This window comes from Planococcus citri, chromosome 1 (assembly GCF_950023065.1).
Source record: "Planococcus citri chromosome 1, ihPlaCitr1.1, whole genome shotgun sequence".
NCBI classification, from domain to species: domain Eukaryota; kingdom Metazoa; phylum Arthropoda; class Insecta; order Hemiptera; family Pseudococcidae; genus Planococcus; species Planococcus citri.
Window position 1 is genome coordinate 80415943 of NC_088677.1, and position 14611 is coordinate 80430553.

General features: G+C 34.3%; 1 protein-coding gene across 1 annotated transcript; it reads right to left on the reverse strand.

Moving 5' to 3' along the window:
• Positions 1 to 2612: 2612 nt before the first annotated feature.
• LOC135836931 (uncharacterized) lies at positions 2613 to 13374 on the reverse strand. Its single transcript, XM_065352014.1, has 2 exons — positions 13240 to 13374; positions 2613 to 12382 (listed from the first exon to the last, which is right to left on the reverse strand). Exon 2 carries the CDS (start codon positions 7935 to 7937, stop codon positions 5250 to 5252), a length of 2688 nt encoding a protein of 895 aa, XP_065208086.1. The 5' UTR covers positions 7938 to 12382; positions 13240 to 13374; the 3' UTR covers positions 2613 to 5249.
• Positions 13375 to 14611: the final 1237 nt, after the last annotated feature.

The window sequence follows — 14611 nt, forward strand, 5'->3', positions numbered from 1 at the left end:
CTTTTCACACATGAAAAAAAGGCACATTGTGATGAGCGGTATTGCCCTGACCGCCTATAGGTGATCACATCGTAACCCCTCTGTAACGTGATTTTATGTCCTTGCTGTCCTTATAGGGAAATTACGTAAATTCTACTGTAGGGGCGTTCAAGGCTATTGCGCGATAATTCTGTCGAACCTGGGGTCCAGCTCCAGGTTCGTTCTGTTAAAAAAATCAGTCTTCGGATTGAACAATTCGCGATAGCTTCCTCTTAAGCTCAACCTTCAACCAGCTAAACAGGCTGACCAGAGTATCCTTCCGATGCTCTGGTCCCCACATAACGATGTACCCATCCGTAGATGGTTTCTTTGTATTTTTAACGTGATGCGTCGTTAATTCCTCGTATGGTCATGGAATCTATTTCGGCTCATCCTTGATTAATCCGGACATCAAGGATGATAACCACACAAAAATGTCGTCTATCAGAACTATAGCTGCCGAAGTGACTATTATTGGGGTCGCCAGGGAGAGGCAGCCAATGTGTACAGTCGTGAAAAGTGTTTAACCATCTGCTAAGGTAATCGTCTAATTCTTTTACTGGGGTTGCGTTTGTCCTCACTAGATCTAATTAACAGTTTCGTCTATGTTTAACATGTATCGTGATCTAAAGGTGACGAGATGTTAGTCTTGTTAGTCACTTTTAGGATCGATCTTTTTAGAGTATAAAATATGTTTAATTACGTACTCTCCTAATCTAACCTATATAAATTATGTGCCAGGCTATGCCTGAGATAGTTTCAACTGATCTGCATAATCTTGGCTGATTATGCTTAAACAATCATTCCATGAGTTATCATTTCGTTATTGGTTAAAAAGGTAACTATGGATTTTTGTTGATGAATAGTGTAGTAGATAGGCTAAGTCTCTCCTTTTTGAGATATTCCGGCACCTTAGAAATATTCCTTCTCTAAGGGATATTTCTTGGAATTTACCTATGCAAACATTACGATAGTTCTGCTTAAAACAATTTTTCTCACAATTTAGTCCAGGAAAATTGAACTAAAAAAAAGGGTCATAGGGAAAAGTGAGGTAGCAAGCTGAATTTTGGTATACTGGTCCATTTTTATGTGCTGAACACGAATCCGATGAGTCCCCGCGCGTCCCTGGTGAGCGTTCTCCCCTATTGTGGATCTAAGCTCCCCAAAATCAGTTTTTTGCAATTTTCTCCCCCGCATTGCATTTTAGCAAAAAATATGTGGTTAGATAAGAATCTACGTCAAATTTCCGATCTATTGATATATCAACTCCCCTTCTACCCTCAAGGGGAGTGATGCTAGAACCATTCAAATGAGAGGGGGTTTCTAAAAAGCTATTGGGGCATGGGAGGGGTGAAATGTCCCCCGAGAGCGTTCGAGTTGATACCAGCATGGAAGGTGGATACCATCGAGAAACTTCCACTTGAAAAATTTCAGATTCACACCACCTACTCTTTTTGGCGGACTTCCCTTTTCTGAAATTTCAATAACACTTTTCTCAGCCCCATTTCAACCGATTTTGAAAATTTTTCTGGAAGTTATGTATATCCTTAGTAGGTATCCCCACAAAAATTTTCAATCCCCTTCCCTAATATTTACCCCTCAAAATGGTGTAAAAGAACTAAAAATGTGTCTTAGGGAGGGTTGGGGTAAAATGGGAATTTTGGGGAAAATAACCAATATTAATGAGTAGGGTGTCGTTTTCTTATGATTCGATACCGCTGAGCACGAATATGACGTCAGATGTGTTGCTACGTTCATCTATCCCTCTCCAGAGCACTTCGCCCCTTCAAATTTCACTATTGTTAAAAAACGTAAAATAAGTTTAAAATGCCATTTTGAGGGGTAAATATTAGCGGAGGGGGTTGAAAATTTTTGTGGGGATACCTACTAAGGATATACATAACTTCCAGAAAAATTTTCAAAATCGGTTGAAATGGGGCTGAGAAAAGTGTTATTGAAATTTCAGAAAAGGGAAGTCCGCCAAAAAGAGTAGGTGGTGTGAATCTGAAATTTTTCAAGTGGAAGTTTCTCGATGGTATCCACCTTCCATGCTGGTATCAACTCGAACGCTCTCGGGGGACATTTCACCCCTCCCATGCCCCAATAGCTTTTTAGAAACCCCCTCTCATTTGAATGGTTCTAGCACCACCCCCCTTGAGGGTAGAAGGGGAGTTGATATATCAATAGATCGGAAATTTGACGTAGATTCTTATCTAACCACATATTTTTCGCTAAAATGCAATGCGGGGGAGAAAATTGCAAAAAACTGATTTTGGGGAGCTTAGATCCACAATAGGGGAGAACGCTCACCAGGGACGCGCGGGGACTCATCGGATTCGTGTTCAGCACATAAAAATGAACCAGTATACCAAAATTCAGCTTGCTACCTCACTTTTCCCTATGAAACGTTATTTTTCCTGGACTAATTCTCACTTCCACTATTACAACATCCTACTGGAAGCTCAAGTTACATTTATTGGGGGGAGGGAGGGTCTTGGCTACGCTTCTCATATGTACATTAAACCCTCATCTTCTCGTGAATTTTCCTCATCAAATTATTGACGCATAGAAGAAAAGAAATAAACGTAAATGTTTCAAACTGCAGCAATACTTGCAGGAATTTATTTCATTTCGACAATTCTCATAAAAATATCACAATGAATAATTTCATATTCATAAATGCAAATGCGAAAAAATATAAGTACTAAGACATTGTGTAACTTATACATAAAGTATAGGTAGTTTAAAATTAGATCACTATTAAAAAGATCACATACTTTGAGAATCGTAATGCACCAAATACGAAAAATATACTTACCTAAATAAGTAGGTACCTACCAAAAGAATCAACGCTAGCAAAACAGAAATTGGACATCAAAAATTTTGAAAAATATTATCAACACATTATAGGTACCCTTTTTCATAGGGGAAACCTTTTTGCAGAATGTATTATGTACATGCATTGATCGATTTTGAATATTTCTCTGTTTTTAAAAATTTTCAGATAAAAGAGTTTTATGAATGTTTTTTTCCTTCATACTTTTTATTCGAAAATATACTCTGGCAATTGCATCGAGTCGTTTAATACAAAATAACTGCATGTTCTTTTGGATGATTTGAATGAATAAAATCAAAAGAAAAATTTCAATAAGTGAGTAAGTATTAGAATATTGATTTAACAAATAAGAAAAAATTATATCTAATAGCTAAAATACAATTACCTACGTCCTACGTAAATAGATAGGTAACGATAAACTCTCGACAATCGCACTCTAGTACGGAGGTCAAGGTACCTTATACTATAAAATAGGTAATTGACTATAAATAAGACTGGAATAAAGTAAACTGACTGATTTTAAAAAAAAATATAGATAAATAATAACAAAGTAATAGAAAAAATGATAAATCTAGAAAGCTTCGCCTTTGATTTGAAGAAACTTTTTTACAAGAATGCTGTTGTCATCTTATCATTAACTGAGATGAGAAGAAACATCCATCATAGCATTTTTAAACATAAAGTCATTCCTATAAAAATAGAGTCATGTGTGATGTGAGTAGGTAATACCATAATACCAAAAAATCAATAGGTTCTCAACTTCTCATTCGAAGGAAATATTTAAAAACATTAGGTACGTACAATTAGCCAAGCAATCCCTATAACATTAAGAAGAGGATCTCTTGAGAGGCTCGCCTTCTATTTTTGGAAATATCATGATCTGAAACCTCCTCATCCAAAATTTAAGCTATCCAAATTGATTTTCCGAATTTCGACGAATTCTTAAAAATCAAAAACTAATCGTTTCGGCGATTTAAAAAAAAAAAAAAATGTATTCTTATATCCAGTAAAAATTATGGAAATGAGTCTTACAATTGATATCAACTCCCCAGAACCAAATTTCACCATTTTTGGCCATTCTGGAATCTCCAGCGTGATTTCTGATTTTTCCAGAAGACTTGGTCTCGGCGTGACAACAAAATTGAATACAAATATTACTCACTTTTTAATGTAGAATGTAGGTAATAGGTATGTACTTTGGAGTAAAAATGCTAACTTTGAATTTTCATCTTTTTCTTGGACCCGCGCGGGGCCGCGGAGGATCAAAAAGAAATTTTCTTCGAAAATTCCCTATCATCTCTAGAAAATACCACTCATTGATTTTTTTGCCCCCCCCCCATCCATAAAATATGAATTAAAATTTTTGAGATTCTATCCTGCGTTTAATTTAATGACCACATTTTTAAATTTTTGTAAAAAAGAATGTCATGTTAGCTCCACTTGTAGAAAAAAGTAAAAATAGAATAGGTAAGTGTGTCTTTTTGTCATTTTGACTGATGATTGATTTTTTTTTTCAATTTTGTATGAATTTTCATGCTATGAAGAAACGAAAACTTTTTCAACTAATTTTTCTGAAATTTTGCTCAACGTTTTTTAAAAATTACACCTGTCATGTCGTTGATAAATAAAAACTTGAAAAGTTACACGGAAAAAATGTTTAATAAAAATTACTATTTCAGTATAGTAACCGGATTCCATTCAAAAATAATAGTGATTTTTACTCAGCCAAAAAATACATTTTACTTTTTAATTAGGTAACATTTATTACTCTCAGAATAAAATTTACTAATCTCATAGTAAATATCACAATTTATATTTTTGAATGGGATCCGGTTACTGTGTGAAATAGTAAAAACTATCCATAATTTTTTTTTTTCGGGTAGAACTTTTTCATCCATAACTAGCATTTAGTGACGGACTGAATTGGTTGGGGCCGCTGCGTATGCATCGAATGGGGCCCTCAACATTTTATCCCCTTCCTATTAAGATTCTTTCTCATCCTAGTTTTTTCTCAGATTCGGATACTTGAATGCAAGTTGTACAATTGATTTCTGTTTTTGTCTTCTTATACAATTTCGCAACAAATCAGTCAAGTTTTCCATTGGAAAAATTGTCAATTTTGCCAATTGATATAATTCGCCGTAAGGCTTTGAAAAATTGTTATTTTTCATTCGACTTGATGGAAGTTTCAAAAATTGATTATTTTGGTTCAGAAAACTGATAGAAATCGACCCGAGCAAAGCAAGAGCAAAAGCTTTTAAAGATTCGTATTTCGAGGGAAGGGTTGAAACTTATTCACTTTAGATCAAAATTCTAGAATTTGAATGACAGGTTTTTAAAAATTTCAATTTTGAAAATGAAAAGCAAACGGGCACGAGCGGAGTGAAAGCAAAAGTTAGTTTTGAAAACTAGAAAAACGATGTTTTTTCAGGCGAAGCAATGCAAGGACAAGATATCCGAGGGGACTATCCGTACCTATACGATCGGATAACCAGCGGAAAATTGTAGCTCGGGATTCGTCACGCCGATTACCGACGATGCAAGTGAGTAGTTGAAAAAAACTTTGGCGGCGGCGGCGCGCTTTATTTGATTCAGGCGGTAGCGCAGCGCGGCGGCGTGCGGTATTTTGAAGAACGCGAGACTCTACCAATCTAAATTTTTCTGAAAGCAATTCGAAAATATCATTCCGCGCATTAATCTCGGTCAACTTGAAAAGTGTCTTAGAATCGATGTTTTGCGCATTCAAGACAGCTTCCCATGAATCAAAATCTAACACCTCGAATACAGAAATAACGGCATTTCTTTCACCTTCCTCAACAATGCGAAACAGTCCATTGACAAAGCAGAGTAAATTTCCAACGTCAGATCCAAACGTTGCAAGATCTAGAGGAGTTTTACCTTTTCCATTTGGGACATTGAAACGAGCTCCATTTTTTAAAAGTAACTGAGCTATTTTCAAACTACCACCTGACAAAGCTGATATATGTAATGGTGAATAACCACTCCGTCCTGGATAAAGAACATGATTAACATCAGCGCCCCTCTCTATCAAACTCTGAACTACTTCTAGGTGGCCATTCAACACTGCGAAGTATAACGGAGTCCAATTTACAAAATCCTCTGACAAATGGTCTTTTTTCATTTTTTCCGCAGCTTGCGAGAAATGAGTTATTTTCTCAAAATTGTTACACAGTCTGAGATTAGGATTAGCTCCATGGTCTAAAAAGATGTTTATTATGTACGCTTGTCCGTTGAGAGCTGCATAATGTAGTGGTGAGCCATAGTCTTCATCTTGACCATGAATAATTGCCTTCACAAAATCTTGTTTAACAGTTTGTAACACTATCCATACCTCAAATACATCATCCTCTTTAACAGCACAAATGAGGTTTTCATACCCCTCGTGAAGCTCTTTAAATAAATCGAAAATTTGTTTCAATTGTTCAGAGAACTTCAACATATGCTCTAATACTGGTATCGCATTTCGCTGACCTATACTATCCAGCAAAGACCAAATTTCAACCAAATCATGAAAGCCCGTGGTATCGTCACAAATTTCTGATACTAATTTTTGTAAATCTTCACGTTCAGAAGAAGTAATATTTTTCAAACCCAAAATATCTAATACTTGATCTTCATTAAGTATTATATTATGTTCACCACTCGACTGCTTTCCGATTTCTAGCAGCTTACTAAATACTTCTTCAAGTTTGATTACTTCTTCTGAAATTTCATTCAACGCATCTATGATTTTATAATTTTGATGAAAATGCAGTAACAAAACATCAGACAACAAACTTTTTACCAACTTATTGAGAGATTCTTTGCGATGTTCGTTTTTTTCATTAACATTTTCAAGTATCTCAGTTTTATTATATACCTCACGAACATAGCCAACAAAAGAGAAAAAGTCAATAGGAATCAGAAGTGCACTGCTATTTGCTAATAATAAGGGTACACGTTTTCTTAGTTCATCTACAGCACATTTCACCAAGTTATAATTATCATCTGCTCGTAGAATGTAATACTCAAAAAACAATTCCATCATAACACTTTTGAATTTAGGAAAAGGATCTTCACGTGTATCACTGAGAATCGTTCCCTTTTCTGGAACAGGCCATATACATATCGTATAATTCTGTGTATTATTTAGTTTGACATCGCTTTCAAGATATTTCATATACATAGAATAACGAATAACCCAGGAAATCAAGTCTCGTATATAAATTTTGTCTTCACAATCACATTCCTCTTGATAATGAGGATATATACGTAGTTCCTTCGGGTTTATCGTGATTTCCACAGCTTCAATACCAAGAGATCTAATATAATTGAAAATCAATCCGAATAAAATTTGTCTTGGGTCGTCATTTTCTTTATCGTTCTGTTTATGTATGTTGTAAATTTTATATAGAAGCTTATGCATGTCATTGAGTCGCTGAACAATTCGGTAAGTTGAATATGATCGCGGATCATGGAGTTCGTGGCCGAGTCTGGCATCTATGTAACTATATCCTATACCAGCTTTCAAAAGCTGTTCAATAAATGGGAACAAATTGTATAAGTAATTGTAATTTTTACTAGTATATGAAGAACAACGATCAATAAAGTCGCTATGATCAAAGGGAGGAGTCCTTACTAATAATAATGGATTACAAACGTTTTTAATCTTAAATTTATCAAGAACATCACTCAAACAAAAGGAGAAATCAATGCCTTTTCTTAAAGCATGCTCAATTATTTCCATAGGCTTAACATAACTAAGCAATTCTCTAAGCATAATGTTGATTCCTGCTAATTTATATTCGTCACGGAAAAATACATTCTTGGTACCAGCATCTGTTCTTTCTATCAACAATTTTATCACTTCTTCTGGGGCTCGGTATTTAAGGGCTACATATAACAGTAAGCTTTCATCATCAGAGAACTGATCTTTGAAAGGCCCGCTTTCAATAATATTCAATTCTAAACAAGATTTCAGAACCTTGAATGCACGTTCTTGAAATATGCGCTGAATTAAAAATTGTTCATCTTCATCCTGCCACTCAGCATCATAAGAGAACCTTTCAACTAGAAATTTCATGATATCAAGATTGTAATTTTCAGCTGCTAACCATAATGGACAGTGGGGCCATTTCCTCCTGACTAAGATGTTGTTTCAGCAATTCAGTGTTTAAACTCGTTAATGCTCTTGCAAGTTTTGTGTATCCCAATTCAGCACATACGCACAGTAATTTTAGTGATTGATTCTCACTGATTTGTAAATTAATTACTTCATTGTTTTGCTTTGTTAAGATGAACTCAATGATTCCTAGTAATAACAACTTGGTAGACTTAAAATTATCGTCCATGATTGCGCCATAATTGTCAATTTGATTAGTAAGTTCCACTAACAAAATTGTGATTTTACTTTCCCGTATTGTGAAAAGATCAATGCCACTGGAGAAATACTTTTTAGCAATCAATGCCAAAAATTTGCAAACTTGTATCGCACCATTCTTGATTAACATCTCAATAACCATATCACGAAAAAATTTTTCCTCAAATTCTTTCAGTTCAATGTTGGAAATGAATTTTTTCCAAATAAATTGCGCAGCAAAATATTCAGCAAAAGTACGATGAATAAATTGTGGGTTATCATCAACAATATTAACGATGACTCCTGTTTTTTTCCCTGCTTCGCTTATGAGTATTTTCAATTTCTTTATTTTTTCCAGCTCTCCTCTAGATAGCAATTTCTTACACTGATCTACTTTGAATATCGAACACACGGCCAATATTTCATGACTTATCCTAGATTCTGAACTCTTCTCAATTTTATCAATTAATGCGCCAGGCTTTTTTCTATCACGTTCATTAGAGATTATTTTTTCTAACTCAATATCAAGCTTGTTTTCAAGAAATTTCTCATAAAGTGTGACTAAATCTAGCTTATTAGCTAGTGCATCTTCATTTCCCCAAAAAGGTTCTGGACTTTTTTTAAACTCAACAGAAAGTGTATCAGCAAGCATTAGAATTTGCAAAGGTATACTTGTAAATTTTCTACCTGGATCATTTGTAGTTTTAGAAAATTGATTCACCAACTTGTCAATAAAAACATCAATTTTTTCTTCATCAAATTTTGAAAGTTTCACATTTTTTGTCCAAAACTTCTTCAAAAAATTGTTCTGATCTACTTTTAGAAATGGTTGCAATTCGTAAGCAAACACACTGAACTGATTTTCAGGCTTGCGTAGAATATTATAAGGACGAGTAGTCAACCATAAACTTTTAACTTTGGTATCTTTTAAAACTTTTAGTAACTTCATAACTAGATCATTATAATGTGGACTGATCTCATCAAATCCATCAAACAGTAATACTACTTTACCCTTATTGAAAAAATGAGCAAAAAGCTTAATCTGCAACAATGATGATCCTGTCATATTTTTAATAATGTTGCTTCCAGCAGCAATTTCAAAATCTCCATTCTGTCTAAGACATAAGCTCAACACATCTTCCATTTTCCCATCAACTGCAGGATCTCCGGGGAGGTATACAACTTTGTCAAAAATCATTTTATAGAGAAATTTCACAACTTCCAGTACACTGATTTCTATAGCACCTGTGTTATTTTCTAGCCACTCTGAGAATTCACTGGAATGATCTATCAAGTTGCTTCTAACGATCCACAGAGGAGATGGTATATACTGGGTTTCCTGTGACAAATGAGATAGCAAAGCCGATTTTCCCATCCCTGGCTCAGCAGCAATAAGAACCACTTTATCAGATACATCTGTAATTTTGTTTAGTTTATATTTTACAACACTGTGTTCAGATGTATCTATATATGTACGTAATTTTGTTAGATCACCACAAGATTGTTGCCATCTGCAGATGTAGCTATCATTCACTCCTTTTTCTTTTTTCAACCAATGTATATTATATTGTTTCCTGTATCCCTCATGTAGTTTTATAAATTCATACCACGAATCAGAAATTAATATTATATCTGTATATGACCCATGTTTAGATTCAATCTCTCTCTTTACATAATCACACAATTCAAAAGGTCTATCTGGATTTTCTTCATCAATCACCAAAAAATTTTCTTCTAGAATGAAATCTGATCTAACCACTAGATGGCGGATAAGGGTACGATCAATGAAGTAATCCTCAACCTCAATATGTGTATGGTCAATGAGTGGTTTACCTATCTTTAATTCATCATTTTTAATAAGCATGGATAACACTTCTTCTGACAATAGATTTGTTGAGTCCGCATCTACCACTGCATTTAAACTTACTTCTTTACCAAGAAATATAACTTTTCCTTTCTTGAAAATGTTTTTTTGAGATTCTTCAGTCAGATCAGTAAGATTGGTCTTTGTGTCTTCAATTTCTTCATAACGATTAGGCATTTCCCAGAAAAACTCCGTTTTAAATATCTTAGCAAACTTATTACCCTTCAAAGTTATGAGAATGACTTTTTTATCATTTTTATTTTTTAATAAAGCGGATAACAGTTTGTATAATTCATACCAGTTTACCCCTTTTTTCTTGGTTTTGCATTCAATTGCTAATAAATTAGACGTGCCACATCTAAAAACTTCCATCACATGATCCTGAATATGCAAAAGAGAATCCAAACGCATATAAATATAACTATCCTCCTTTTGATAGCTATTCCGGTTTTTCAACGTTTGGAGTACTTTAATTGAACTGAAAATTGTGTCAGAGGAGCTAATCAAGTTGAAAATTTGTTTTTCTGAATTTAAGAAGTTTTGTAGAGCAATAAAATCCTCACAAAACGATATTCCAAACTCCTCCATCTTAGCACGATAAACTAAGGTAGGGCCAATCAATACCAACTTGGAGACTTTATGGTGAATTTTTACTAAAAGTTCATTACCTTCTTCATTTGTTAAAAAATGACCCTTTTTCTGTTTCATCCAATCCAGAATATCTTCCTGAAGCTTACTTGCCATGAGGTCACTATCAATCAAGTTGAAATCTTTACCAATTTCTTCTTGAATAATACAACCCAGCTTTTCTTCATTAGGCTGGTTGACTGACAAAACGAAACTCTCAAAAAATCCATCTATATCATCATCAGGTAAAGAAAGTTTCTTATTAAACTCCTCCTCTTCACATGTTTCAAAGTTGGCTATATGAAATTTATATTGTTTTATTTTGGAAAATTGTATTCCGGTACCTTCAAGTTTTTTAATGAATTCAGTACGAAACTGTTTCAAATGATCAGGCAATTTTTCACCATCAACAAGAAATTTTGAGTTCAAATAGTATAATTCTTCATTCTCGTCTTTCTTTTTTACAAAAACATATCCTGCTAATCTATCAATATCTTTACTAATACCATCCTCAGGTTCCCTGCACATTATTTTGACAGTGTTCGTATTGGCCTCTTTTATTGCTTTTGCAATATTTTCAGCCAAGTTTTCTAGTTTGGTAAGCGGAGGATTAGGACCTAATTCAATTTTTTCTTTTAAATTCGGAGATATAATCAAATTTTCCTCTTCCATCTTCTTCCAAAACTCATTCTCCTCAATCTTTGTCTTTGAGACACGCTGATATTCCTCATAAAAACTTTCTCTGAACTTGTTCAACTCCGGCAATCCGTTTGTGAACTCACTACGAAATTTAACTACTTCAACATCATTATTTCCAACAACACACGTAATCACTTTTTCTCCGAGTACAACATGGTAGGCTTTGAATAAATCTCTCAGTTCCAAACATTTGCCTTTGAACACGTGATCAGCAAGCATAAATGCTAGTTTATGATGTTTTGACGTCCGACGTAACATTGGCACAATTTTTTCTATTTCAGGAAATTCATTCCGATTAATTTTATAGCGTTTAAACTCTTTGTGATTTTCAAAATGTAAAATTTTATCTGGATCTGTAATTTCTTCAAAATTTTTCGTCAAATTTTCGTCTAGATTACTATTTGTACAGATGGTAAAATCTTCTAACTTATAATCTTTAAATTCGGGATTTTCTTTGATTTTACAATACGAAATAAAGTACTTTTCAATACTAAAATCACCATCTTTTTCTGTGAGCAAATTACGAAGGGTTATTTTATTTTTAGTTTCAACTTGCTTATGCTTTGCTTGTAAAAAGCGACATACATCTTTACCATTTTCATCGGTATAACCGAATACAATATCGTCGAACTTTTCACCTGCGACCATTTCAGTTGCAAGAGTAAAATCATATTTTAAATGCAAACCTCGGATTAAAAATAGAACCAACAATTTCAGTTGATAAACGACACCATGAGTTGTTGATTTTAACCCTGCCGCCACATGATCTTTAGTACTTTTTTGTCTCTTCACTGCACTGGAATCTTCAGTAGCTTTATCAAGTGTCTTTTTGGTTGTTCTAGATTGTCCAGCAGAATGCGAAGTTCCTGACATGTTTCAATAGCGGATTTTTCCTCCAAAAAGTCGGTAGTACTTATTCCTTCATCTATTTATGGTTCACAGGAAGCTTGTGGATATTATGTTCAATAGGAGTAGCATTCTGAAAATGTAAATACCTCTTGTATGAGCACAGAAAATCACCTAACAAGCGAAGTTAACCCAACTCGCGTGACTTTTTTTTTAGCCGAATACAGCTCCATCAAAAAACATGCAAAAATATAGCATTAGCAGAATTTCAGAGCATTTTTCGATTTTTGGTAATATTTACCAAATTGTCCAGTGGATCTAAAATTCTGGATAAACCCTGCTTTCGACTCACCAAATCATTCGAAAACAGAAATTTCCACAAAATTTCACCAAACGAAGTTGGAAAGCGGAAATTTACTCTCGGTTCGAGTTTGGAACAATATTTTTGTACAGCATGCCAAAAACAGGTTGTATAATTAATGGTTCCGTAGTTCGAACTGCCGAAATGGAACCCACAGATCTCGGAAAAATGGCCCGTAATTGGTGAAGTGGGTCACCATAAAGCCCCAATCGCGACCATACGTGCTGAAGTTTGTATGGATAGATTTTACAGTTTTTGTTTTAGAAAACTGAAATTTCAAAAAACTCGCTGGAGACTCCGAAATGACGTGAAACCACTTCTAGTCGACTTGTCTAATTTCGAGGCGAGACGAAAATAGGATATATCTACAATTTCAGATTTCTAAGTCAATTTGGCGACAAAATTTTGATTTCCCCTCCTCGATTTTAGGTCCAAATTTGATTTTCAAAAATTCGACAACAATCAAAAAATGCACATTACTACCTGAAAAACTGGTGGTACATATATTATTATTGCAAGCTCTATTTGCGATCTAGCTTTGTCCGTCTATAAAAATGCGTGCAAGTTAGTAGACCTTCCTCGAAAGAATTGAATATTTTCAATTCAAAAAGGACCAAAGAACAAATTACCTGAGCTCCATCACAATTTCTTCTTCGTAAAAACCATCTTCTAAAAGTAAAGTAATAGTTTTGAAGAGTACGCCTACGATTCAAACCTTTTTTTTTCAACTTTGATCAAAATGGACAAGATAAATAACGGACCCCTGAAACAAATAGGTAATTTACGTCGTAAATATAGGTTCGCGATGCATTATGAAACTGTGTCAGCAGTGACGTTGCAAAGCCACATTTTTAAGAGTTGCGGAGTAGTGCTCTTCGAAAACGTCAACCATAATATGTACAAGATTAGATATATGTACCTACCTAAATTCAAACTGAATGAAAAAAGAATTGAAACTCCCAAGGTAAGTATAGGAAGTTGTAAAAACCTCGTGAATTCATAAAAAAATTTCATTAAAAATCCAGAAAAAGTAATAAAATTCAATACCAGAAATTATAATTTGAAAAGAGTGATTCAAAAATAAAATCTCGAGAAAAAAAATGATGACTATAGGCTACCAGACGATTAGAAATTTTATTCGCTTTACAACTTCGATTCTCATGGTTGTTTTTTAAAATCACGAACACTTCGCAGTAGTAGGTCTACGATTTACCTCCCCCGGCCTCACGTTAGATAGGTCAAGTTTAAAAATAATTGTTTATAGCTCTTTTTTGATAAAAAAAAATCGTTGGGCGACGAATAGTTTCAAAATGAAAGTGAACTAGGCCTACATAGTAATGTTCAAAATCTTTAATTTGCCAACCTGAAAGTCAAAATTCACAATATTTTGTCGAGTGGAAACTTCTACTCTCCACCTACCCTCCAAAAACATTGGTTGCTACATCTCTATGTATATGCCGAAATTGAATCTGATAAATATTGACAGGAAATGAACTCACCACGTGTTGTATCGAATCCGATCGAGCAACATTGACATTTATTCTCAAACTCGAAAACCAGTTGTGGCCATTTAGTGAATCAAACAATTTTTAAAAGCTCACGATTATTATACTCGTATGTAGGTAGGTACAACTGCACGTAAAATTGAACAAATTCAAATATCTATGGTCGACAGATGAGTCTTGATTGAAAACTTTGACAAATTGTTCCTCAGTCACGATAACATCAACATTCGCCAGTATTAGAAAAAAAAAAACACTACACACAACAAGTAGTTGTCGTAATCGTATTCGCACATTTATCGAGGTAAATTACAGAAAAACTAATACGAAAACCAAAACTGTACGAAACATTTTAAAGGTATTTTATACTAATTCACGTAAACGGTACATTACATTACAAAGTATGATACAGAGTGGACTACACTAATGACTAAAACTATGAACCTGTGGAACGACGTAATATCTAAAACTTGAAACTCGCACCTCGTGCTCACATGTA

What these genes read in the sequence shown, in the direction of transcription:
- LOC135836931 (XM_065352014.1), bottom strand. Translation starts at nt 7,937, where the DNA reads ATGAAATTTCTAGTTGAAAGGTTCTCTTATGATGCTGAGTGGCAGGAT.